The sequence below is a fragment of the Helianthus annuus genome, chromosome 13, assembly GCF_002127325.2.
Source record: "Helianthus annuus cultivar XRQ/B chromosome 13, HanXRQr2.0-SUNRISE, whole genome shotgun sequence".
Lineage (NCBI taxonomy): Eukaryota > Viridiplantae > Streptophyta > Magnoliopsida > Asterales > Asteraceae > Helianthus > Helianthus annuus.
In genome coordinates, this window is record NC_035445.2 from 128,884,979 (window position 1) to 128,912,921 (window position 27,943).

General features: G+C 35.4%; 2 protein-coding genes and 1 long non-coding RNA gene across 3 annotated transcripts; 2 read left to right on the top strand and 1 right to left on the bottom strand.

The window, feature by feature from the left end:
* The first annotated feature begins 10,709 nt into the window (after nt 1-10,709).
* LOC110903240 lies at nt 10,710-11,240 on the top strand. The gene is made up of 3 exons (XR_002571774.1): nt 10,710-10,756; nt 10,845-10,923; nt 11,006-11,240. It is a non-coding gene; the product is annotated as an uncharacterized LOC110903240 (long non-coding RNA).
* A 2,127-nt stretch (nt 11,241-13,367) lies between these two features.
* On the top strand, nt 13,368-18,883 carry LOC110899327 (protein KAKU4). The gene is made up of 8 exons (XM_022146221.2): nt 13,368-13,774; nt 14,441-14,508; nt 15,038-15,114; nt 15,284-15,366; nt 16,225-16,355; nt 16,899-17,016; nt 18,228-18,301; nt 18,398-18,883. Exons 1-8 carry the CDS (start codon nt 13,504-13,506, stop codon nt 18,641-18,643), a joined length of 1,068 nt encoding a protein of 355 aa, XP_022001913.1. The 5' UTR covers nt 13,368-13,503; the 3' UTR covers nt 18,644-18,883.
* A 664-nt stretch (nt 18,884-19,547) lies between these two features.
* On the bottom strand, nt 19,548-22,220 carry LOC110899328 (cyclase-like protein 2). The gene is made up of 6 exons (XM_022146222.2): nt 21,703-22,220; nt 21,252-21,296; nt 20,575-20,647; nt 20,394-20,491; nt 20,195-20,265; nt 19,548-19,863 (listed from the first exon to the last, which is right to left on the bottom strand). The coding sequence occupies exons 1-6, from the start codon at nt 22,106-22,108 to the stop codon at nt 19,738-19,740; spliced, it is 819 nt and encodes a 272-aa protein (XP_022001914.1). The 5' UTR covers nt 22,109-22,220; the 3' UTR covers nt 19,548-19,737.
* Between the last annotated feature and the right edge of the window lie 5,723 nt (nt 22,221-27,943).

The following is a 27,943-nucleotide window of genomic DNA, read 5'->3' on the forward strand; positions in this document are numbered from 1 at the left end:
TATTAAGCTCGCGATAATCGATGCACAGACGCATCGATCCGTCCTTCTTCTTAACAAACAGGACAGGTGCTCCCTAGGGAGACGAACTAGGTTTGATGAAACCTTTAGCTAGCAGTTCATCCAGCTGGGTCCTTAACTCCTTCATTTCGGTTGGTGCTAGTCTGTAAGATGCTCTAGCAATAGGTGCTGCTCCAGGGATGATATCAATCCTGAATTCCACTTGCCTATCTGGTGGCAAACCAGGTAGATCTTTAGGGAAAACTTCTAGATATTCCGAAATGACGAGAATGTCTTCTATCTTCGGTTTAGGTTCTTCAATAATCACCTGTGCCATGTAGATGACACAACCCTTCTTTAGACATTTTGAAGCCTTGAGCATAGTCACTTGCTCAGGCAATCCACATTGGGTATCTCCCCGAATGGTAAGCGATTCACCAGACGGAGTCTTTACCACCACTTGCTTTCTGTTGCAGACGATTTGGGCTTGGTTGTGAGATAACCAGTCCATACCCAATACAATGTCAAAACCGGCCAATTTAAAGGGAAGTAGAGATAGAGGAAAAGAGTGGTTCTTAATGGATATCACACATCCATCTAACACAGTGGAGACGGTTTCTATTGTGCCATCTGCTAGCTCTACCTCATAATTCACATTTAAGGTTTTGACAGGCATGTTCAGAAATTTGCAAAATTTATGATCTACGAAAGACTTATCAGCGCCTGAATCAAAAAGTACTCTTGCAAAGACATCATTTACAAGGAAAGTACCTGTGATCACGGTATCGTCTAGAATTGCTTCTTTGGCATCCAATCGAAAGACTCTAGCATTTGTCTTCTTGACCTCTTCAGGTTTCTTGGCATACTTAGGACAGTTGGTTTTGATATGCCCTTTCTCATTGCAGTTGTAGCATGTGGCATCTTTTATCTTCTTGCACTCTATCGACTTGTGCTCTTTAGACTTGCATATCCCACATGTAGGTGCTCCTGAATTAGAATTGGATTCAAGTCTGCATTTTCCAAAGTGGCGTCTCTGGCAATTTGTGCACTTTGGTTTTTCCTCTGGTTGCTGACTGTTCCTTCCAGACCCAAACTCAGTGTTTCCCTTGTGCTTCTTCTCTGACCCTCGTGAGTTATCATCCTCACGCTTCCTCTTACTTTCTTTAGATTTCTTTAGCGATCTCAACCTGACCGCATCTAAAGTAAGGGATAAGGAGAGATCAGCTGTTGACCTAAACGTAGCAGGTCTTGAAGCCTTAACACTGGCCTTGATTTCTGGGGCTAAACCCCCAATGAAGCGAGCAATTCGCTTGGGCTCTGGTGTTACTAGGTAAGGAACCAGTCTGGACAGGGTATTAAAACTGGTGAGGTAAGCTTGACAATCTAAGTTTGTCATCACCAATGACAAGAAGTCAGATTCAGTTCTTTCGACTTCATGTTGAGAGCAGTAGTTCTCCATAATGAGAGTAACAAACTACTCCCATGTCATGTTGTAGAGCGGGATTTTCCCAGAAGCTTGAATGAGAGACCTCCACCATGCCAGCGCCTCTCCTTTGAACGATTGGGATACATACTTTACTACATCCCTTTCAGCACATCCGCTGATGTCCACCACCGTACCCATTTCATCCAACCAGGTCATACAATCTACTGCTCCCTTTTCCCCAGTAAAATCTCGGGGTTTACAGGAAACAAAGTACTTATAGGTACAAGACTTGGTACGTGGTTCATTATCGAACACTAGCTTCTTGGATGGGACACTGTGTTTATTTGATGAATGACGATCGGCATCCTTCTTTGGTCCTTCATTTTTAGAGGGCGGCTTGTTATGAGGCTCTGAATGAGTTTTAGGGACAGATTTAGAGCGGGGTACAGATGAGGCTCGACTATGCGTCTCACTATACTCCTTAAGTTGTTCTTCTACAGCTTTAGATACAGCTGTGTTAATCAGTGAACGAAGCTCTCCTTTGGTTATATTAACCCTATCATTATCATCATGGTTTTCCAAAGGATGACTGTTTATTTCGTCAGAGTCAGCCATGTAGTCTTTGCTGCTACAAAAAGAAGGTAGGGGCAAAGTTTATTTAGAAGTTTATCATGGAATTGCCTTTTATGGCAATTCATTAACCATGGTAACAAAGACCATATCTGGTTAATTTGTTACTCACATTATTTTAGGATTTGAATATAACTTATCCTAATTACAAACAATATTGTTAGTGGCATAAAAGCCTAGTCACGAGGACGTTTTTATAATATTAGCCGGGATTACAGAGAATCAAGGCATGAAGGTTTGAACCGTAGTCCTTTTACCTTTTCTGACAGGGAGTCATAGACTACAACTGCCTTTTGTCTTATATGACAATAAATATGGCCCGTAGGCACTGCACCACTAATGGATGTTTAATAAATTTGGCCCGTAGGCACTACATCGCTAATGGATGTTTAATAAATGATCATCTTCATTGATGATTTAACCCATGATTTACAAATCATTAATTTGGGCTTTGGAATCCTTAGAAGGATTCTTATATACGAATGACGCGTGCGATTTTAACGAATCACATCTGCCATGAACGTTAACATGTTTACAGAGGTTAACTGGGATTCTGAATCTTTTAATCAGGTCTTACCATCTTGGCCGGGTCTTATTATGACACCTGGCTAGGTTTCACTCTTAAGATTCTTTATTTAATAATTAACGTAGAACAATCCTTAATTGGAATGTTAATGAGGATCTGAATCTAATTGTGGAGCTACCATCTTGGCCCTGCCTTAAAATGACACATGAGCTAGGTCTTGTCCTTTTTAGATTTTGCCAGTTTATTATAATGGTAGATCTCATATAATATAGGAATGATATCTTAACATAATCGTTCCCTTTTTAAAAATTTTAAAACAAGTATATGGTTGCCCTAAACGGGACTTCTTAAGAACATGACTTGCCCATGCAAGGGCTAATCAGTAAAATAACAAAGAAGTAATGAAACGAAATGGAATTCGTCCTATGTTCTTGTCTAGACTCAAGAATGTGCAATTGCGTAACTGAGATTAAACATAATGGCTAGTGTTTAATTCACTCAGTGTTGGCTCTGATACCAACCTGTCACGCCCCGATTTCCACGTGTCTCACCGGTGGGCCCGGCGGGGGATTACCGTGACGTAGTTGGCAACAATATAGTCAAACCACACAATATATGAATGCACAGCGGAAGCAAAAGGTAAAATATATTACAATCCGTATATAAGTAATATCCAGTATTACAACGGAGAGTAAAAAGATCCACAGGCGGATCGATAATAAGATAGAAACAATAGTTCAACAGACTTTGACATCTAGAGCTTGCGAGACTTGAGTAATGATGTCTGGAGTAGCCAGCCTATTACGTCTAGCACCTGCACTTAACCTTTTTGGAAAATACGTCAGTTTACACTGGTAAATACAACTCAACTGACTCGTTTTGAAAAGAGTTTGTAAATTGATTTGAATGCACTTCGGCACAAAATATCTTTATAACTTGGAACAATTATTTGTATATAATCTTGTATACAGATTTACTTATTTGCCGTCCATTAGTACCGGTTAGAAGAGCCGGTTTAAGTTATCTGACACGCCACCGGTATAATGCCCACAAGGTAGATTCCTTTAGTGGATTACCAGTTTTTACATAATGCATCTGTCAGGTGTACGCCTACACCCCGTGCATAGGTCGTTGTCATTTCGTAAAATGATGCCAAGGATATCCGGGACATGGTCATTTAACCCCAAGGGCCATACATCAAATAATACAGAACAAAGCGGGTTATGTAAATACATTAATCACAATCCGATTTAAATGACTACATACCCGACCAAGCGGTACTTTTATAGTACCGTATCCCAAGCCCGTATAGGGAAATAAGTTAAGAGTATTTACCTGAGCAAAGTATAAATCCAATACAGTAAATGTAGTTACTTTTACTGGGCTCCTAATCTGGAACGAAGGTTTATATTAATCTATTAGATTTCTAACGGGTCTTTAATTAAGCCTTAGCTTAGACCGGTCAGTTTCAAAGGATAACTATGGTTTAATCGCGTGAAAGGCGAAAACCGGGAATGGAATGTGACTTGGACCCTTAAGTTTGAAGACTTGTTTTATGTGGGTAATATAACCACACTCTGGATTTTGGGGTCAAAACAATATGGTTTGACCCGTTTCGGCTAGTTTATGTAAACTAGTTACATAAGCCGAACCGTGCGCGCAAAAGGCGCAACGGGTAACCGTAAGAGTCCTACACTGGTTTCCTAAGTCAATATGCTTTAAAGAGGTTGTGGTATTAGTAGGATACATTCCATAATGCCCGTAACGAGTTTAAATCCATTTTATGCCCCGTAGGGGTATTTCGGTCTTTTTAAAGATTATAAAAGAGGTTTCTGAGTTCTACAGGAAATCTGAGTTTCCTGAACAGTTTATAAAGTCCAAAATACTTTATTTATTATTTAAAATTAGTAGTAACTGGAATCGGGTCAAAAGACCTTGTAGAACTCAAGTTATGGCCGAAAAGGGTATATTCGGTATTTACCGAACCGTTGCCATAACCGCAGGTTATGAGCAGGTTAAAAATAATTAAAAATCTTTAAAAATCCCAAAATATTATTCTACATCAGTGAGTAAAAGGTTTGGTGTCGAAATCTAGGTTTAGATAGGCGTTATGCTAATTGCGCTATTAAATTACTAGAGTTTTCGTAATTTGCGCTATTTAGCATAACTCCTATTCTGGACCTCGGATTTACGTGAAATTTTAGGGACATGCTTAGAAATCAGTAACTAAGGTTATGATTCTTTCATATGTCCGAAATTCTCGTTTTAAATCAAAAAGGGCGTTACGGTCAACTTTTAAGCATTTAACGGAAATGCGTAAAAGACTCGGACAAACAACGAACCGGTCACAGAGGGTTATACCATCATGTAACCTGGTCCTAAGAGAGTCCTAAGGCATATCTAAATCTACTTTAACGGGTCAGAACTGAAGTCAATGCAAAAGTCAAAGCTTTGCGACTTTCGGCTCCGAACCGGGTCGAAACAGTAAATGGTCGGATCAAACAAGCTTAGATTAGTTAATATACTTATTATCATGTTTTATGAATGTTAAAACAGGTTACACGCCATCTACATTACTGATTATGCGGAATATCGCAAAATAGCATTTCTGTTGACTTTTTCTATGCACGTTTGACTCGACATTCGGACTAGTTAGAGTGGGAATCAGAGGGTGCCCTTTTAGGGGTTTAAAGCCCACATGATTACCATCATATAACCATCTTTGATTCGACAAACCACTGGACCATTTGTGATTTATCGCAAAGTCAACCGTTAGTTACGACGGTGTGACTTCTAAGCTACTACTAAGTGATAACCTAAATAAGAAAGGCTTAGCTAACTTACCAAGGTCCTATGCACGAAATGTGAAGACTTGAGTCTGCTTGGGAGCTCTAAGAATGACCAGAAGTGCACTTGAAGGTGTGAGGAAACATGTTGCAACTCCATGGCCTTTTATAGTGAATTTCTCACCACAAGAAGTTGACACACAACTCTACCACTGACCACAACTCATCAACATGTGTCCCTAATGCTTAGGGGTTGTTTAGGGGTCACTTGGAAGGATTTAAATGCATTTCATGGCGTTTAGAAGACTGAACAGGCAAGTTAATCATTTTTCTGCATCTGTGTCTTTCACGCGGCCCGCATGAAGGATTAGGCAATATGGACGCGGGCCGCCTGAATCCTATTGTCAGGAACCGTATCTACAGATGGCTCGCGGCCCGCATTGAGTTACATGTTTTATCAACGCGGCCCGCCTGAGGCCTGTAAACCAAGATTTTCAAATCTTTTGCCATGATGAGCCTGACCTTTCGGTTTCGAAGGGGTAACTTTGCGATTTGGCCCACGATTATTTACGAACAGGGGCCTCGTGACTATTACCCGCATTGTTAAGTCCCTGGTTAGTTTAATTACTATCCAGAAAGCCTTAACTTTTATTGTTGATGCTTTTATCCCCTCGTATACGAATTTGATCATAACTTTCTCGTTTTAAAACGGAACTTTGCGAAATTTATATCGTACATTCTAGTGAGCGTATTTTACTGTTACAAAGCCTCGGGTTCGTCAAAGGGTCACTCAGAGGTACAAATTAAACATGTTGACACAATTAACCCCCGTAGTTTGTAATATCTCACTTTCTCCCGCGTTTTGCTCCGTACGATCCATGATTTATTCGTTTGAAGGTACGAGCATCATTTAGGGCTACTATACAGTATATTTACACTTCGTTGACATTTATAACCCTCGAATTTACATACTTTCAAGGTTTGTCAACTTTAGTCCTTTATTTAATATTTAATGCCACGTGTAAACTCATGACACGTGTTAACACATTATTGGACACAAAATTTCGAGGTGTTACAGCTTTAATGATTAATTTGGTAAGAAACTGGTTGACCATGATCCTTCATTTGATCCAGCTAGGGTTATAATCACATCGGCCTGAAGCCAAAATTCTGTTGATGAAACTTTCGAACAAAACTATCATTACTATTATCAAAAATAGTCAGAACTGAAACAAAGTATGCATCTTAACCATGTTTGGGTGAAAATCATCAAACATATGGGCCTGACCACCATAAAAATGGTCATGTGTCGACTAACAGATGTTGATCCTTGATGGCTGCAATAACAACATTTATAAACAGTAAACCACAAACCAAACATCAACTTCATGAGTGATAAATCGAGTTATTAAGCTTATAGATTCGGACCAGAAGAACCGTGCTATGTGTTACTGATCAAAGATTTTAACTTCTTTTTGCTCGGTTTAGCTACCGAGCTCAGAATCCCAGACCCTTTGATTCCAGTTTTGGACCCGTCATCAACAGCTGACTGGGACATCAATGGGGAACCTGTTTTGAACATATAACTGTGAAAGAAAATATACATTTAGTGAGAGAGTAGTGAGGTCTCTCAAATTAGATTATAAGAAGGGTATATAGGTAGTATTATTCATTATTTGGTGATCAGTTTTAGTTTTATTGAAGCATGTTATGAAACCGGTTTTTATAATTATTATTAAAGTTCGTAGTACAAACTCATAAAGTAATGACACTTTTTACTTTACGACAAAAATCAAATCCAAAAACTATACATTATAAAGACAATTCGTATTAGAATGTGCTTAGTAGCTTATGATATCCATGTGTTTAATAGCAAATGTCAATTAGTGATATAACTAATTCCAAATACTGTTACAATTCAAAGGATACCAATAAGAACCTTAGCAGCAGGGTTGTCAATATAAAGGGACTTTAAGATAGTGGCATCATCATTAGTGACAGTGACATTCTGCCCTCTACCTGTAGACTGTAATATTTTATCCTGCAAATAAGATATAATTATAAATAATTAATTAGACAAATATGCAGATCAAAATTTATTAGCTAAATTATACATGTTACAAAATAGAAAAGACGACATACCATTCCTTTTGGCCCTAGGGTTGTTTTGACTAAGTCAGTGGCAATTGAGCAAAATAATATTAGCCAAAATCCTATCCCACCCAAAATGGACTAATATTAGCCATTATTTACCCTATAATCAGGTTCAAGTGGCAATTGAGCAAAATAAAGGTTCGTAAAGAATCCTGAAGCTCGAGTTGTTACCTTAAACTAGGTTAAAATTGTAGATTAAAATCAACCAAGATCGGTATAAGTGTATAACCAAAAAGCTAATCACTTGTCTTAACTATAACCAAAAAGCTCAGAAATTAAAAGATAAAGACACGAACCTCATGATCACAATCCACAAGTTGTTGTTCACTGAGACTAACCAACTCCCCTGTTTGAAGAAAGTGAGATCCTTACAAAGCTCCCGGTTGTACTAAACGACCAGCACGATCCACCGAACCCTTCAACAACATCCCACACATTAATTAATCAATCATAATATCTAAAACAAATCAACCAAAATACAAATACAAATTATTAAATAACATAAAATCGATCAATAAACATACCTGATTTTTAATACAAATACAAATAACCAGTCGGAACGGCCTTATTCAAACTTTGTTTTGAACAAACTGAAGTGGTGCTCGGCGTTGAGAAGATGATCGGTTGAGATTTCTTCTTCCGGGACCACATACCAGAAACCTGTAACTGGAGGCGACGATCAATGGAGGACAACAAATTTGGGATTAGGGTTTGGAGGAGAGAAACGGTTGGAGCATGTGAGGCGGTAGAGAATGATTTCAACTGATGAAGAGATGCTAAATTGGAGAATGATTTTAACTGATTGAGAGAATTGATTAGGTTTCCAAATTGAAAAAGAAATTTAGGCGGTTTCAAAAAGACTGAAGGAGGAATTCAATTGCCGCTCAAAGGAAAAAAAAACAGGAAACATTGAAATGGCATGTGGCATCAAGTGGCTTAAGTTCATGCCATATGGCATAAGTTTGTTTTGCTTTGTTAGAAGTAAATAGATCCTTCTTTCTAAATAAAATCTATATCTATATATATTCTAAAGTTTAGTTATATGTTCTATTTTAAAACCAAAATTTATGGTTGTTTTAAATGCATCATCCTATAAAAATCCTATTAATTGCATTTAATTTATATTAAATAAATAAGAGATAAGATAAAAAATAAAATAAAATAATTATATATCAATAATCATTAAAATTAATATCATCAATAACACATTATACTAAATAATATATTATAGATAAAGGTAGGTTAGTTTAAAGTTAACTTTGATCTTAATTTGTTTTAATAATTGGTTTAAAGATAATTATTCCAAACTTATGATTATTCTATAAAATGATCTTTGACAAGGTAACCATAAATTTAAATTTCGAAGTAACTAATATATTAAAAGTAGCTCAAATATAATTCGTAATAAAAACACAACAATATATTTTCAAAGAAAACATATAATAAAAAAATAGGTAAAGGGATCCAAATGATATCAAATATTAAGAACTTATCCATGATATTAGTATCAGAATTTAATAGATTAAGATAAAATTTAAACCGAAAGATCATAAGTATCATAAAAATATCATTAAATTAAAGTTAAAAAGTAAAGAAAAGAATTATTATTATAATATTAAAATAATAAAAATATATAAAAAACTATATATATTATTAAAATATTAAAATTACTATTTGTACCGATACCAAACAAGACCGTACCGGTATTTTCGATACCAGTACCGGTTGACACCAAGCTTATCCCACCCCGTGATACTAAAAAATCATTAAATTAAAGTTAAACAGTAAAAAAAAGGAATTATTATTATAATATTAAAATAATAAAAGTATTAAAATAACTATATATATATATATTCAATATATTATTAACAAGATTTTGGCTAAATTAATTAGATTATTATAAATAATAATAATAATTTACAAATAAAACAACACAATTTGCAACAAAGCAATGCATGAAACACCATATTAACATATAGTACAGTACATTAATGCTAGAACCTAATCTATACTATATTATAAAGCATTTCATAAGGATACCAACCAAATTTAAGTAATTACAATCTTTTATACTTATGGTACAACAACTTAATGATGTTAGCAAGGGGTGAAATGGTCGTTCTACATTAATATTAAAAAATAAAAAAATAATTATCTATATCTATATCTATCTATCTATACTATATTATAAAGCATTTCATAAGGATACCAACCAAATTTAAGTAATTACAATCTTTTATACTTATGGTACAACAACTTAATGATGTTAGTAAGGGGTGAAATGGTCTTTCTACATTAATATTAAAAAATAAAAAAATAATTAAATGAGAATATAATCACAATTAATTATAATAATACAATAATAGGAGTAGGATCAAATACAAACCACATTTTGCATACAAACTGTAAGAACCATTTAAAAAGTGTCACGTGTCATCCAAAAAATTATAGAAAAATGATAAAATAATATCATAAATAATATTAATTATATTGAATTCCCTATAAATATGATAACAAGCAATTAATTCTTTATTTGGATCTTTCTTTTGTTTTCAATGTGCTGATTAAGAAAAGTGCTGATATCATTCAAATATGTGCTAAAATCAATTACCTTGATTAATTTTCATGTGCTAATATAATTCAAAAGTGCTACTTTTATGTATGTATTGTTTTGGTATGTGCTAACTTAACTTTTTTTAAGTGCTAGGATCTGTTCTTACAGTTTGTAGGATAAATATGGTTTGTACCGGAACCAAGCCCTTCGGTTCTTAAATGCAATTAATAAACGAAACCTATTGGGATAAACCGCAAAAGCACTCCAAAGGTCCAATTTCAATCAATATGTAATAAATTTGACCGATTAAGGAATCTCCTATCATTGCTATAAATTCACCATTTCACTCAACATCAACTCATTTGTCTACTATTGTGCGAGTTAGAGTCGAAAAGAAAGAGATAAGAAAGAGATAAGTTGATATGAAATTTATTTATCTTGGTGGAAAGGTGTGTTCTTTTATACCCATTTCAACATTTATTCGAAAAAACTTTGGTTTGTTTCTTAAAATATTCAAATGGGATAACAGTTTTCTTTTACATAATCTATGAGTTTATATTGATGTTTTATTATGTTTTTGGTGATTTAGTGGTTTTTTTTTCAAATTATGATTTTATATTACATATAAAGTATACACAAAGGTTATTGGATACAAAAAGACAGACACTTCATACTTCATCAAGGTATCCTTGCATGACTATAGTATCTGGAACCATTTACCAATGTATTGTTTAATTGTTCATAAATTTATAGTCTTTTTCCTTTTTGCAGCTTCATGTATATGGAGGTGTAAAAGGGTGGGTACGAGAAAAGTTATTCATTTGGAGATAGACATTTATTTGGCCTATTGGTATTTCCTTTTTTAATTTCTACTTTACTATTTTTTTTAAACATATGATGCTTTTGTGTGATTTAATTGATACTATATATAGGCAATATAGATGCAGAGGAAATATTTGAGGAGGTATTGTTTGACAGGATTGGGCAGCAAACTTTAAGGGCTCGGATGTTTTCAACCCGCGCAAAAGATTTAAATTGATTGCGTTTATCTATACTATCGTATAAAGCATTTCACAAGGGTTCCAACCAAATTTAAATAATTGCAACATATTATGCTTATAGTACAACAACTCAATGAAGTTAGTAAAGGGAATTAGTCTTTCTACATGAGTATAAATTGATAAATACAATTAAATTGATAACTTTATAAATTAAGTATTGTTAAATACTTGATAAAGAATTAAATCATTTGACTTAGTTGAACATCATCACCTTCCTCATATTTACATTGCTTTTCCATTTCAAGTTCTCGGTAACCGATTACTTGATTGAATTTTATAATTAAGTCATTATTATTTGGTTTAGTAATTGCTAAACATCATACAAATAAGGTTACAACCTTTTTTGCAATTTTATCAGATAGTTGATGAACATCATATGAAATAAAAATAAAAATAAATAATAATAATAATAATTAAATATAAAAAAACTTAATCAACGTTATTATGAATTTAATTATAACTATAAATGGTTTTAAAACTTAAAAGATGCTAACCAATTAGAAATGAAAATTACTAAAAGGTAATTTCATGGGGTATTATTATCTATAATACCTAATAATTTGCAACAATAATGATTAAATAATGAACTTAATTACAGATGGTTTAAAACTCAAAAGAATGCTCTTTGCATCTTACCTCAAGTCTCATGGAATAAGGTTCAAATGATAACCATTGCATAATTAGGAACCACTTTTTAGCCCTTGGATCGTATTTTGATGGTTGAGACCTTTAAGTGCAATATCTATATCTCTAAGATGAAGATAATGTATGGTAATGAAGATTTGGAGCAGCAAGAGGTAAAAACAGCCCGAATTTTTCCTTTTATAAATTCGATTCGATTCGTGAGTGTTAGTGTATGTGTTTATATTGATTAGGGTTTCATCAAATGCAATGTGAGGGTTTCCAATCGGTGTTTATACAAATAATATAGAACCCAATTTTTATGTATGTGTATGTAGTGTGTAGTATGGGGTCTTGCTTACCTCATTCAATGAATAACAATGAAAGACAGGGGTCATTGATTTCGAAAAACTCCGCCCCTTTGTTCGCCTTCTTCCTGATTTTAAGTTACGGTGAGTCAATTTCCTTTTTTCTGATTCTAATCGATTAAGAACTATACGTGATTAACCAACGAATTGTGGTAGATTTTATGTTTCTATTGCAGTATTTGGATTGAATTGACTGTTGCAATTTAATAATCGTCAGTTATAGTTCGTTTTTTGAATATAGAGAAACACTGACTTATTTAAGGTGCTTGATTTGGGTGAATAGTAGCAATATAAACTGCTATTGTAATTTGGTGTGATATTCAATTCAATATCAGCAACCTAATCAAATTGTTCCCTAAACATAGAGTAAATGTGTTCACCAGCAAGGTAATAATATGTACTAATTTTCAATTATAAGAGACTTCTAATAAGGAAATATAGCTATTAGGTTATGTCAAGGTAAGCATAGTTTATAAAGAATATGTTGCAGAATAAAGTTAATACAACATTTTAGTAATAAATAATAAACTGCTTTCTTATCTATAAAAGGGAACAAAACCTGCAATTTGACTTTTAGATGTCAAAACTGAATTTATATGTATATGTGTATGTAGTATAATATATATATTTAACATCTATTTTACACCATCTAAAACAATGAAAAAGAAAAAATAAAAATAAAAAAATTTGAAAACTGTGACGTCTTTTGAAGAGGGTTGAGAAACCACACGTCCATAGAATTGAAGTTTTGTGAGACCACATGTGGTGGGGCGCAAACCTCTCTCAAAGCGTCTTAAAAACGCGGGGGAACACTGTACCCTCGGGCGTTTTGGGCCTTTTTTTGACTGGTAGTGCTACCACAAAGCGCCGAACGAGGAGTGGACTTTGGTCAAAATAACCATGGTCAAACGGCTAACTTTAAAAAAACCGGTTTTTGTTTTAAAAATCTATACTATATTCGCACTTTCGTACCGTGTCACGCACTATCTATATCAGTCGTCTTTCCAGGAAAAAACAATAACTATTATGCATGTCGTGCATCGTACGGGTGTTCTCCCTAGTATAATTTATTTTTTAGTTTCTCTTGTTCAAAAAGGTAAATCATTGATTAACATTATCCAATAGTTATTTCCAAAATCATTAATTAACATAATAATCATCAAATCAAAATTCACATGATATATAGATAGATATATAGGTATACATATGATACATCATATCACAAACCATTCGTGTGACTTATTATTATGCCATGTCATATCTTCTCCCACTATAATAATAAAACCACTTTATCCAACTCCCCCAATAACCACCACACCGCCGATTCATCCCAATACTCCTCTCTCTCATCTCTCCCTATCTGCACCGTAACAAACCACCATGGACTCCGCTTCTCCGGCCACCGCTGACCCCGCCGCTGCCGGCAGATCCGGCGGAAAAATCATCAAACGGAGACCAATTTCCGCCAGAAAAACCCCCTACCACCGCCCCGCACCCAATCCGCAACCTGAAAACCCTAATTGGCGCAATGGTCTCCTTTTTCCCGCCAAATTTGTTGCCGGTGGTGCTACTAGGCTTCTTTCGTCGATTTGGAACCCTAAAAGTTGGGGCACGCGTTCGTCTTCTTCAGAGAGTGGTGATTCTGATTCAGGTTTTGTAATTTGTTTGAAATTAGGGTTTTTTTGATGTAAATGTTTGTTTGTCGTTGACTATTTGTGGTTGAATTGTTTGATTATTGTGTTATTTTGAAATTTAATTGTGTTTGTTACGGAATTTGTAAAATTAGGGTTTATTACGGAAAATCTATAAAATTAGGGTTTATTACGGAATCTATAAAATTCTAACTTGTTGTTAAGAGTTTGGATATTGTTGATAATGTGTGGTTTAATTGTTTAATCAGTGTGCTTTTTTGGATTTTAATTTTGTTTATTATTGAAATTTGTAAATCTAGGGTTTATTATGGAAATTGTAAAATTAGGGTTTTTACGGAACTTATAAAATTAAAATAGAGAAATTGAATTTTGGAAAGAAAAAGTGTGAAGTTATAGTTTTAAGTGTGATATTGTTGGTGTTGGATTAGTGTTGACACAAGAAAAAAAATTTAAAATTGAGTAGTTGACTTTTGGGTACATGAAAGTCAAATGTTTGACTATTGGTGACAGGGATTGTTTGAGAAGATTATGCATGGTAAAAGACAAATGATTGGGTTGTTGTTTGGGGTATAAAAACTGCAGTGTGTTGGTGGGGATAGTCTCTTGTGTTTACTTGTTTATTGATTTGATTGGAAAGTTTTGATTTTGTTTATTCGGTTTTGTAGAAGTTGGTATAGAAGATGATTATGTACGTGACGAAATTGTTCCCGATGCTGATGCCGAGCTCAATCAGGTAAGTTCGTAGTTTCTTGGATTTTATGTATCAGTCAATGCATTGTTATGACTTATGATCATTAGATAATTTTTTAATATTTTTTTGCCGTACTGTATGTGGCGGCCGCCCACGGCCCATGTATGTATCTTGAAAAAAACAACAACGAATTTAACCTATAATGTGTTGGCATCTCATCAAAGATTTTTTTGTCTTTTCAAGATTTTTATGGCAATTTTATTAATGTGACATGTTTATTGACTAACATTGGTATGCAATTATGAAAGAAATTAAGATACATACTTGGACGGCCTATAAAGTAGTTACAATAATATGGGTGCCTTAATAAATAAAAAACTTAATTACATGTGGCCTCCACAGTCCACATACTTTATCCCAAATTCAGATGTTTTTTTTAGTACATATCCAACATATTATAGCTTTTTGATCATTAGTTGCACATTCACACACTATTTAATGCACCATTTCTGTTTTAGCTTTGGATATTTGAATGAAATTATCTTAAGTAAAATGTATATTTATTTCACAGGATAAAGGCAGTTCGTCAGGGAAGAGTGAGATTTTATATCTAATTGAACAACTAGTTATGCTGGAACACTTTTCAAGGTAACCGTTTTTTTTCTATAACATTTTGTCGTTCATACGTCATTTAGTTTCGCTTTTTGTCGTTTATTCTGACCAAATTTAATACTTTTTGGTCATCTTTCTTGATATCCCGTGACTCGCTTCCTTGATTTTAGCTGTACTTATGGATATGTTTTACAATTTCTAACAGGGAAGAGTGTGATAGACTAATAGAGATTATGAATTCGCGAGTCGTAGATTATACAATGAAAGACGGAATGGATGCTGCACCGAGTAAGATTCTCAGTCAGAATATTTCTAATTTGGCTGTTGCTTTTATACTGTTTGGTGGTGGCCTAGCCAATGGGTTGGGAGAACTGATTATTTAGTGTTTTCTATATATTTACTTATTTTCTCATTTCTAGAGTATGCAATTATATATATGTATTATATTAATGAACCTACTTTGTTATTTAAAATAGAGTAAAATGCCATTTTCGTCCGTGAGGTTTGGCCAATGTTGCGACATTCGGCCAAAGGTTTGTTTTTCCGCATCTGGATCCAAAAGGTTTGAAATCTTGCCATTTTCATTCGGCTCGTTAACTCCATCCATTTTTCTCTGTTGTCAGGGGTGTTTTCGTCTTTTTTGTTAACTTAAAGGGCAATTCGGTCTTTTTCCTTTTATGTAAAAAGACCGGATACCCCTGAAAAAGACCGAATTGCCCTTTAAGTTAACAAAAAAGACGGTTACCTCTGACTTGATGGAGAAAAACGGATGAAGTTACTGAGGCGGATTAATACGGCAAGATTTCAAACCTTTTGGATAATGCGGAAAAACAAATCTTTGGACGAAAATCGCAAAACTGGCCAAACCTCAGGGCCGAAAATGGCATTTTACTCATTAAATTAAAATAATTGATATAAACTTACGATTTGAAATAAAAATAGTGGTTCGACTGTAAAATCGAACCGCTGGCCGGTCTGTCCAGCCGAACCACCCAACCCGGCCGGTTTGCTTTGTCATTTCACGAAACATTTGCTAGCAGTTCGGCCTAAACTTTTCGTCAAAATTGCCCGAACCGGACCGTGAATACTGCTGTTGCTTTCTTTTTTGAATGTGTAACGATATTCCATCTTGTTAATTATATTCAGAGAAGCCGGATATTATCGGCAAAGCCATCATGGAAGCAAGAAAAAAGATTTCAGAAAACATGGCCGGTACAAGTTCAAAGTCGGACTTGGACAATAGCATTCACGGTTCCAAATCTGTTATGAATCCAAACGTTAGTATTACTTTACAGCTTCTCTTTTATCTGATCTGTTACCATTCTAATTTAATTATTATATATTTAGATTCTTGTTTGGATATTTTGTAAGAGTAAAATGCCATTTTTGTCCCTGAGATTTGGCTACTTTTGCGACTTTCGTCCAAAGGTTTGTTTTTCCGCATCTGGATTTAAAAGGTATGAAATCTTGCCTTTTTCACCCGACTTGTTAACTCCATGTATTTTTTAACGTTAAGACAGGTATTTTTCGTCTTTTTAGACATTCTTTTGTGATGTTAAAAGGGATTGGTTGGGGAGAAAGTCAATAGAGGTGGATCTTTATTTTTATAATGTCTAAACGACGGAAATGCCACTCACTTAACGGAGAAAAATGGATGAAGTTAACGAATTGGATGTCAAGATTTCAAACCTTTTGGATTCAGATGCGGAAAAACAAACCTTTGGACGAAAGTCGCAAAGATGGCCAAACCTCAGGGACAAAAATGGCATTTTTTCTTTTTGTAATTAGCATATCTGAGTATGTACACTTCGATTCCACAGATGGATAATCATTCTGGTGCATCATGGAAGATTCAGAACGAAATGCAACGGTTGCATTCCAAGGCCGCAGAGCTTTTGAAACCAAACGAGTCGATATCCTTAGAAGCCCCAAAACCCGGTAATGAAATGCGAACATGGCTTTAAAAGTTAGGTTTTTAGTCTCATGTTTCTAGATGATTCCATTTTCTCTTAAGATAATTGACATCATAAATAGTTTATTGATTTCTATTGGTAGTCAAATATCAGTTTCAGGTTGAGCCACCGAAACCGTTTAGCTAAACGGGTCGGGTTGGCGGGTTGGCATGTTTAACCCATTTATATTTTATTATATTTTTTTACAATATATTTTATGTCATAAATTAAATTGGGTGTGTTTTTATGCTATAATTATTACTTAAACTGAGAAATTGACATAAGATCTTATATTTTAAATGTAGTGAAATCCTTAATATGCGATGGTACGATATGAAATTACGTATGTTATAAAACTCAAAACCCTAATCACGCATGAACAAAATACCATAATCACGCATGAAGAGAAGCCATAATCACGCATGGTTATGATTTTTGTTCATGCGTGATTTATGGTTATGTCCATGCGTGATTATGCCCCAGACCCTACCAGTAGCTTTGCTATTTGTGGGATTTACCGGGTGCGATTGATTGATTCATGCGTGATTATGGTTTTGTTCATGCGTGATTAGGGTTTTGGATTTTATAACATGCGTAATTTCATATCGTACCATCGCACGTTAAGGAATATTGTATGTTAACCTTCCCCTTTAAATCTGATTGTATTATATACATTTGTGTTTTTTATTATAGTAAATTTTTAGTAAATTATATTAATTTTCGGAAAAAATTTAAAAATAAAAAATCAGGATTGAACGTGCCATGTTCGGGCTCACATGTATGACACGATTTTCGTGTTCATGTTCGTCTAAAAATTTTGGGTTCGAGTCGGGTTGAACCTGCGAACATGACTCGTTTAGCACCCCTTTGCCGGTACACACCAGTTTTATCAATATTTTGTTATCATAATATTATTGTTAGAGATGTAACTTTTAATAAAAGTAACAAAAGAAAAGTTGAAGTTGTTTTGGGATGAAGGCCTGAAGGGTATATATCTGTATGTAGATGACCATTCAATACGTAACAAAACTGCCTGAACCACATAAACACTTGTGCCTATTGTTTCAATTACTGTGATACACAAGTCGTTGGTTATGTAACCAGATAACCACCCCTCTTTCTCTCTACCTTATACGTTCAAACATCCGTGCTTTCTGTATTCTAACTTTCGGCTTTTTTGTATTTCTTTTGGTCAAGATACGAAGAACACTCAAGATGATGTACCAACCGAAACCTTGTCATCTCTTCCAACAATCGACGAGCAAAATCTGGTAACCAGTGTCCACAAAAACTTCCTAATTCTTTAATACTAATTAAAGGATGATTCATTTAATCACCGAAAACCTTTTTTCAATGTTATGCTTCAGACCGCAGAGGAAAAAGACGTTAAAGATGATAAAGCGGGTGATGATGTCACTCTTATTGAAGAGGATCACGATCTAACTACTGAATATGCGGAAGTGGCTGATGTTGTTAACGCTTCTCAGGGCAGCTCCAACACCAGTGAACCGACGTCTACTAAAGCGGCCAACAGCCCATCTGTAAACCGACCAGTGACGAGAGCCAGAAGGTACAACACTAGAAGAGGCAGGGGCCGGGGCAAGGGCAAATGATGAGGTTTAGGGTTTTATTGAGAACCAGTGAGACTGTAAACTTTAGGCTTTACATTGTTGTGTTGTTTGTAGTCTAGATGGTGGTTTAGGCTTAGGGTTTATGTGTTTGTATTTGAACTAATTCATCTGATTATGTGTTAGATTTGTTAATTATTGTTAAGTGGAGTTGTAATTTGTAACATGATGTAACTTAAATGTTGTAGTTTCTTTGATCTTTACTGAATTTGAATTGGGAATAAATGGCTCAGATGAAAACTGGTCAGTCCTTTTCTTTCTTATTGGAAAAAAAATGCTATCTTTGCTCTTGTTTTTCAGCATCTGAATTCAAAAGGTTTAAAATCTTTGCCATTTCTATATCCGACTCGTTCACTCAATTCATTGTTCACTCAATTCATTTTTCTCTGTTAGATGAGAGAGGCATTTCCGTCTTTTTTGACATTTTTTTATTAAAATAGAAAACACTAAAAATAAAGATCGTTGACTTTCTCACCATCTTTTTAGATATATTTTATTAAAATAGATGACACAACAAAAAATTAAGATCCACCTTTGATGACTTTCTCCGTTTCTCCCCACCCAAACCCTCTAATCATCACAAAAGAATGTCTAAAAGGACGAAAACACCTCTGACTTAACTTAAAAAAATGAATGAAGTTAACGAATTAGATGAAAATTTCAAAATTTCAAACCTCTAAACTAAATTCACAACAGTAGCCAAATCCTCAAGGACGAAAATTTCATTTTACTCTTCTTACCGTTAGGCGTTAGCTGATCATTGGGATTTGCTCTAATTTCTGCTTCATGTGTATACGAAGTTGCTGGGATTTGAGATGCTTCAAAAATGGACTAAGTATCCATATGTATGCATACATTTAAGACTTCCACTATAGTAATGCAACCTGCAGACCAAATATGATGTGACATTTTGTGATTAACATAACTTACCTATAACTACTCTTACTATCAAACCATCACATCCATTTCAGTATGTTTGCAATACCAATGCTTAATTTACAAACTAACGAGAAGTAACAAACACAAACGAAAAAAAAAAGGCTAAAAGAACATAAAGTCTATTTATGAATCACACAATATCACTTGATGAGGATGCATCTTATGGGAGATCCCTCGGCTCCAAGTAACCTTAACGGTAAGCAATGCACATTATATATCCCTGCTTCTATATCGTCAAGTTTCAAACCTTCTACAAGAATGATATCCTGAGTAAACACATATATAGTAGTGGTGTTAAAAATGTTGTATACTTTACACACAAAGTGACAAAGGGGCTGTTTGGCAACATCTGAATGGTTAAGTGCTGAACCAGTAAGAGGTCTGAACCAGTAAGAGCCTGTATAATGCTTAACTGTTCAGAGGCAAATGTCTGACCAATTCAGATTAGAGGTCTTAACCATTCAGACTCCGTATATATCTTAACCATTCAGAGGCAAATGTCTGAACCATTCAGACAACTGCGAGGTCTGAACCACAAAGAGTCTCATTAAGAGGTAAACAAACATCCCCAAAGTATGTTAAAAGTATACACCTTACCCTGTTCTCTAAAAAGACAAGATGAGACGGGATAAGATGATCATACGCAGCAACTGATAAGTAATCAATACCTACAAAATGAGACCAAATGACTGATTATGTATTTATGTAATGCACAACCAAAATAAGGTTATATTAGGTATTTCCGAAAACAAAATGTTCTCTGATAAAAGTTTGCAGTTCTGAAAGTGAGTTTTACCAACGAGTTTGATGTCAGTGTTGTCCTTCAGCCACTGGGCTCCGTCCTTCATAAATCCAACATAGCTTGTGTCAAATGCCTTTTGCCACATTAGCCGCCTGAAATTAGTGATCCGAACAATCAAAGGCCACTATAAAAGTTTGATGAAATGGTGCCCAAAAACTGAAAGGAGGTTGGTTACCTATCAGTGTTCAGTGTTCTGAAAAGCACACGCTTTACCCCCTTGGGAATGTTCAACGACTTCATAACTTCGGCTGAAACAATTTAAATAGTAATTAGGATTTAACTCACATGGAAGCTAGAAAACACAAATCATGTGAACAGAACTCGCGCATGCTAGCAGTAAAGAGCCATTTATTAAAAAAAGTGTAAAATGCGATTTCCATCCCTAAGGTTTGGCTAGTTTTGCGACTTTCGTCCAAAAGTTTGCTTTTCTGCATATGGATCCAAAAGGTTTGAAATCTTACCATTTTCATTCGGCTCGTTAACTTGAAGGGTAATTCGGACCTTTTCACTTTATGTACAAGCATTTAGCATAATGTACAAGACCGAATTGTCCTTTAAGTTAACAAAAAAAGAAGAAAATAACCCTGACTTAACGGAGAAAATGGATGTAGTTAACAAGCCGAACGAAATTGGCAAGATTTCAAACCTTTTGGATCCGGATGCGGAAAAACAAACCTTTAGACAAAAGTCGCAAAACTAGCCAAACCTCAGGGACGAAAATGGCATTTTACTCTTCAAAAAATATACATAAAGAATCACGGAGCACTTAAAACAGAAGTACCTATATCAATGTGTACTGATTGGCATAAACAATTTAAGATTAAAAGTAAAGATCCGTAGTTAAATACGTACCTGTTATGTTCTTATCTCTTGGAACATCAACTACTAATGCTGGGCCTGTAGAAAAAAAAAGACACGATTTATAGCGAAAACTCTTATAGGCGAATCTTTAGATCTTGCTAGTTAGTAACACAACTATTATACAAGAACTGCAAAACCATGTTCTGATCAAGCATATAACCTTCATACATGACAAATAATAATCTACCAAATAAGTTACTCCATAGGTCCCAAAAAGACTACTACTTTCGCTTTGTTCATCAGAACCATTACTCACTCTTTTGATTGTATGATCTAAACAAATTTTGTTGTAGAAATTACTGAATCTGAAAAGAATCTAGTCCTACAACAAACACGTTTACTACTTGTACTATTTTTAAATAAAAAACCAACCCAAAAACTCAAAGTTTCATTCAGACATTTCATCAAACAGGTTATATGCATTAACCATGAGTGAACTCACCGTTAAGAACACGAAGATCAAGCGTGTCAACATCAAACCCCGCATCAAAATAATGATCATACACGTGTCCCGGAGCATCCACGTGGGTCCCAGTGTGTGTGGGCATCTTCATCTCGGAATTATTAGCAAGTGAGCCGTTCTTCATACTGGCCGGGAGCTGGAGAAACTGTCCAATACCCTCGTCCGATCCCCATGACGGCAAATCGGGATGGTACCGGTGACTTATGTCAAAGATATGACCCTCATCATACACTTCTTTGCGAATAGGAGAAAGACTGATACCCTGGTTTAGTTCGCAGGGTGTGATTGCGGATATAAAGGGAGATGGGTATGCTTCATCGGCGACAGAGTAAGTGAAGAGTATGATTGTAACAAGTAGTTTGGTTTGGATGTTTGCTGTAACCATTTGAGAGAAAGCTCAAGCAAGACAAGAGTGAGGATGATGATTCATAAAGTAGAGGGCTTCAAACCCTCAATTGTATCTACTATTTAGAATTGCATATAAACCACCTAATTATCTCTAAAAGTATACACGAGCCCTTATGCGCGTTAAGTTGTAAAATAAACGAGTAAACTGTCGTTTTCGTCCATGTGATTTGGTCAATTTCGTTACTTTCATCCAAAAAAAAAAAAAAATTCTTTCTTGTTTTGATATCCTTAGAGTGTCAAAATGTTGTTAATTTCATCTGTGGAATCGTGTTTTTTTACAAAGTTGTCTTTTTTGTTTTTTACTCTCATATATTCACCCCATTTTATCCTTGTACGAATAAAGAGTTGATCTTTAAAGCGCGTTGGTTTTCTTGGTGATCTCACATACCACAAGCTTCCTTTTTTCATCTTTTCTACAAAGCCGATTTTTGGGTAAAAACTACAACTTTTCGGTGCTCGATGGGCGACGATGGGTGTGTGCGTGTGAGAATGATGGATGGTCAATGAGAAACCAATCGCATTTTACACCAGTGACAATGAAGGATCGAAAATAATCTTAGGTAAGTTCGGTTGTTGATGGCAATATAAACAACAATTTGTGTATATACTTTACATGTATTGGGTGATGATGAATCGGGGATGAGGTTGGGAAAGGTGGTGTTCATAATCAGCACGGTCAAGGACAAAAGTAGGGATGACAATGGGTCAGGTAAGTGTAGTCATTCAGAGGCTTTATGGGGAGTTATATCACTAGAGCCCGTAGTAATAAAGCCCCTATCTCATCATTACTCAATTAATTTATTTTCAATTTTTTATAATTAATTTTTAACTTTTTATAAAATTAAAAATGCCTATATTAAAATATGTTCATTCAAAATGCAAATTAGGGTTCCACCGCCTACCCTCCGTTCCACCCCCTCCTCACATTCTCAATTCAACCATGAGGCCACTAGACAAATCCGAAACAACACAAGTCTTCGAATAGCTCTTCAAATTCACCGGCAACAACCTCAAAAACATCGTAGAATCACCCTCCCACGAAGGCCCAGACCAAACCCCCGACCGCGATATGCATCTTCTTCGGTAACCAAGTTCGCCGAAAAAAATGGTGATGATGATTTTTCACTTCAAAACTTAAAAGAACCTGTATTTTGGATCAAATAAATGGCAGCAACATTCCACACCCCTCTTTTCCAAAACCCCGGCTTCAAGTTTTACCCCCATAGCGCCGCCTGTAATGGTGTGGCAGGCGATATGGGGCGCTATCACCCAAAAATTTCCCCCCATGGCGCCCCACTACGAATGACCTAATTTTCAGTAAAAGTATACACGAGCCCTTATCCATGTTACATTGTAAAACAAACGAGTACACTGCCATTTCATTTTCGTCCCTGTAACTTGGTCAATTTCGTTACTTTTATAAAAAAAATAGGTGTTCTTTCTTCTTTTGGTATCCCTAGAGTGTCAAAATGTTGTTGATTTCATCCATGTGGGGAATCGTGTCTTTTTTACAAATTTGTCTTTTTTGTTTTTTACTCTCATATATTCACCCCATTTTACCCTAGTACGAATAAAGAGTTAAGCTTTAAAGCGCGTTGGTTTCTTGGCGATCTCACATACCACAAGCTTCCTTTTTCATCTTTTCTACAAAGGCGATTTTTGGGTAAAAACTACAACTTTCGGTGTTCGGTGGGCGACGATGGGTGTGTGTGTGAGAATGATGGATGGTTAATGAGAAACCAATCGCATTTTACACCAGTGACAATGAATGATAGAAAATAATCTTAGGTAAGTTCGGATGTTGACGGCAATATAAACAACAATTTATGTATATAATTTATATGTCTTGGGTGATGATGAATCGTGGATAAGGTTGGGAAAGGTGGTGTTCATAATCAGCACAGTCAAGTACAAAAGTAGGGATGGCAATGGGTCGGGTATGTGTAGTCATAAAGCCCCTGTGGGGGCGTTATGCGACATGTGTCACGCCACGCCATTCATGGGCTTTATGGCGTGTTATATTAGTAGAGCCCGTAGTCATAAAGCCCCTACCTCATCATTACTCAATTAATTTATTTTCAAATTTTTATAATTAATTTTTAACTTTTTATAAAACTAAAAATGCCCATATTAAATTATGTTCATTCAAAATGCAAATTAGGGTTCCACCGCCTACCCTCCGTTCCACCCCCTCCTCATAGTCTCAATTCAACCATGAGACCACTAGACAAATCCGAAACAACACAAGTCTTCGAAAAGCTCTTCAAATTCACCGGCAACAACCTCAAAAACATCGTGAAATCACCCTCCCACGAAGGCCAAGACCAAACCCCCGACCGCGATATGCATCTTCTCCGGTAACGAAGTTCGCCGGAAAAAATGGTGATGATGATATTTCACTTCAAAACTTAAAAGAACCTATATTTTGGATCAAATAAATGGCAGCAACATTCCAGAACCCTCTTCTCCAAAACGCCGCTATGAGTATAACGATGCCTTCAAGTTTTACCCCCATAGCGCCGCCTGTAATGGTGTGGCAGGCGCTATGGGACGCTATCACCCAAAAATTTCCCCCCATGGCGCCCCACTACAGATGACCTAATTATCACTAAAAGTATACACGAGCCCTTATCCATGTTACATTGTAAAATAAACGAGTAAACTGTCATTTTCGTCCCTGTAATTTGGTCAATTTCGTTACTTTTATAAAAAAAAATAGGTGTTCTTTCTTGTTTTGGTATCCCTAGAGTGTCAAAATGTTGTTAATTTCATCCATGTGGGGAATCGTGTCTTTTTTACAAATTTGTCTTTTTGTTTTTTACTCTCATATAATCACCCCATTTTACCCTAGTACGAATAAAGAGTTAAGCTTTAAAGCGCGTTGGTTTTCTTGGCAATCTCACATACCACAAGCTTCCTTTTTCATCTTTTCTAAAAAGCCGATTTTTGGGTAAAAACTACAACTTTTTGGTGTTCGATGGGCGACGATGGGTGTGTGTGTGTGAGAATGATGGATGGTCAATGAGAAACCAATCGCATTTTACACCAGTGACAATGAATAATCGAAAATAATCTTAGGTAAGTTCGGTTGTTGATGGCAATATAAACAACAATTTATGTATATACTCTATATGTCTTGGGTGATGATGAATCGTGGATGAGGTTAAGAAAGGTGGTGTTCATAATCAGCACGGTCAAGGACAAAAGTAGGGATGGCAATGGGTCGGGTATGTGTAGTCATAAAGCCCCTTTGGGGGCGTTATGCGACACGTGTCGCGCCACGTCATTCAGGGGCTTTATGGTGCATTATATCACTAGAGCCCGTAGTCATAAAGCTCATACCTCATCATTACTCAATTAATTTATTTTCAATATTTTATAATTATTTTTTAACTTTTTATAAACTTAAAAATGCCTATATTAAAATATGTTCATTCAAAATGCAAATTAGGGTTCCACCGCCTTCCCTCTGTTCCACCCCCTCCTCACAGTCTCAATTCAACCACGAGGCCACTAGACGAATCCGAAACAACACAAGTCATCGAAAAGCTCTTCAAATTCACCGGCAACAACCTCAAAAACATCATGGAATCACCCTCCCACGAAGGCCCAGACCAAAACCCCGGCCGCGATATGCATCTTCTCCGGCAATCAAGTTCGTCGGAAAAAATGGTGATGATGATTTTTCACTTCAAAACTTAAAAGAACCTGTATTTTGGATCAAATAAATGGCAACAACATTCCACACCCTCTTCTCCAAAACGCCGTTATGAGTATAACGCTGCCTTCAAGTTTTACCCCCATAGCGCCGCCTGTAATGGTGTGGCAGGCGCTATGGGGCGCTATCACCCAAAAATTTCCCACATGGCGGCCCACTACGGATGACCTAATTATTACTAAAAGTATACACAAGCCCTTATCCATGTTACATTGTAAAATAAACGAGTAAACTGTCATTTTCGTCCCTGTAATTTGGTTAATTTCGTTACTTTATAAAAAATAGGTGTTCTTTCTTATTTTGGTATCCCTAGAGTGTCAAAATGTTGTTAATTTCATCCATGTGGTGAATCTTGTCTTTTTTACAAATTTGTCTTTTTGTTTTTTACTCTCATATATTCACTCCATTTTACCCTAGTACGAATAAAGAGTTAAGCTTTAGAGCGCGTTAGTTTTCTTGGCGATCTCACATACCACAAGCTTCCTTTTTCATCTTTTCTACAAAGCCGATTTTTGGGTAAAAAATACAACTTTTTGGTGTTCGATGGGCGACGATGGGTGTGTGTGTGTGTGAATGATGGATGGTCAAAGAGAAACCAATCGCATTTTACACCAGTGACAATGAATGATTGAAAATAATCTTAGGTAAGTTCGGTTGTTGATGGCAATATAAACAACAATTTATGTATATATTCTATATGTGTTGGGTGATGATGAATCGTGGATGAGGTTGGGAAAGGTGGTGTTCATAATCAGAACGGTCAAGGACAAAAGTAGGGATGGCAATGGGCCGGGTATGGCTAATTCCATACCCATACCCGGCCCATTACCTGTCGGGTATCGGGTATACCCATTGGAATTTTCATGTATATATTTTTACTTTCCTTTATTATTTTATATTTTACAAATCTATATAATATATTAGGCAAATTGAATTTAAATAATCTCAGCTTTCTCAATTTGGCCGATAATAATTCCAACTCAGTTATTCGCCGATAATAATCCGAATTGGTCCACTTTTGGCCGATAATAGTCTGCCATTAAAAATAGCTTAACGGAGTTAAGCTTTTTTCCGAATTACAAACTAATCTTTTATGGATTTTGATTAGAACGAGGATACGGGCCGATTTATATAAAACTTACCTCGAAATGATGCTTCAAACGGCTTGATTTTTGTTAATTGGAAGTTTAAACACCCGAGTTGAAGCACCGTTTTCGTCGTTTGGGGCAGTATTTCGAGGTAGATTTTACATCAATTAACTCGTATCCTCGTTCTAATCAAAAGTCTTAAAACATCAGTTTGTAATTTGGAAAAAAAAACTTAACTCCGTTTGCGATATTTAACGCAAACTATTATCGGCCAAAAGTAGACCCGTTCGGATTATTATCGGCCAATAAGTGAGTTGGGATTATTATCCGCCAAATTGAGAAAGCTAGGATTATTTAAATCCAATTTGCCAATATATTAAATTATGATAAATAACATACAAATCATCATCACCATAATGATATTTGATATATTTAAAAATGTAAACATATTATAATATTAATATTAATCTCAAGAAATATTTTTTTATTTCATAGCATATAAATATGAATTATGTCATCAAAATATATATTTAAAATGAAATATTCATTTTTCAAAGAGTAAACTGTCATTTTGGTCCCTGTGGTTTAGTCACTTTTGCCACTTTAGTCCAAAACTCAAACTTTTTGTATCTGGGTCCCTGTGGTTTTAGTTTTATTGCCATTTTGATCCAAAAATAAATCATGTCATATTTGTCTTATAAAATCCTTCAAATTTTGTCATTTTCCGAAAGGGCAAAATGATCATTTCTTTTTATAAATAAATACCATATTTTATAAGACAAATATGACATGATTTGCCTCTGAGGAAAATGACAAAATTACAGGATTTTATAAGACAAATATGATCTGATTTCATTTTTGGACTAAAATGGCAATAAAACTGAAACCACATGGACCCAGATGCAAAAAGTTTGAGTTTTGGATTAAAGTGGCAAAAGTGACCAAACCACAAGGACCAAAATGACAGTTTACTCTTTTTCAAAAGCTACAACAATAAGTAATTACT

Coding starts and splice junctions, on each gene's coding strand:
- LOC110899327 (XM_022146221.2), top strand. CDS start 13,504: ATGGACTCCGCTTCTCCGGCCACCGCTGACCCCGCCGCTGCCGGCAGA. Junction 13,775..14,440: donor GAGTGGTGATTCTGATTCAG/GTTTTGTAATTT, acceptor TCGGTTTTGTAG/AAGTTGGTATAGAAGATGAT. Junction 16,356..16,898: donor AATCTGTTATGAATCCAAAC/GTTAGTATTACT, acceptor TCGATTCCACAG/ATGGATAATCATTCTGGTGC.
- LOC110899328 (XM_022146222.2), bottom strand. CDS start 22,108: ATGGTTACAGCAAACATCCAAACCAAACTACTTGTTACAATCATACTC. Junction 21,297..21,702: donor TGATCTTCGTGTTCTTAACG/GTGAGTTCACTC, acceptor TTTTTTCTACAG/GCCCAGCATTAGTAGTTGAT. Junction 19,864..20,194: donor TTGTCTTTTTAGAGAACAGG/GTAAGGTGTATA, acceptor GTGTTTACTCAG/GATATCATTCTTGTAGAAGG.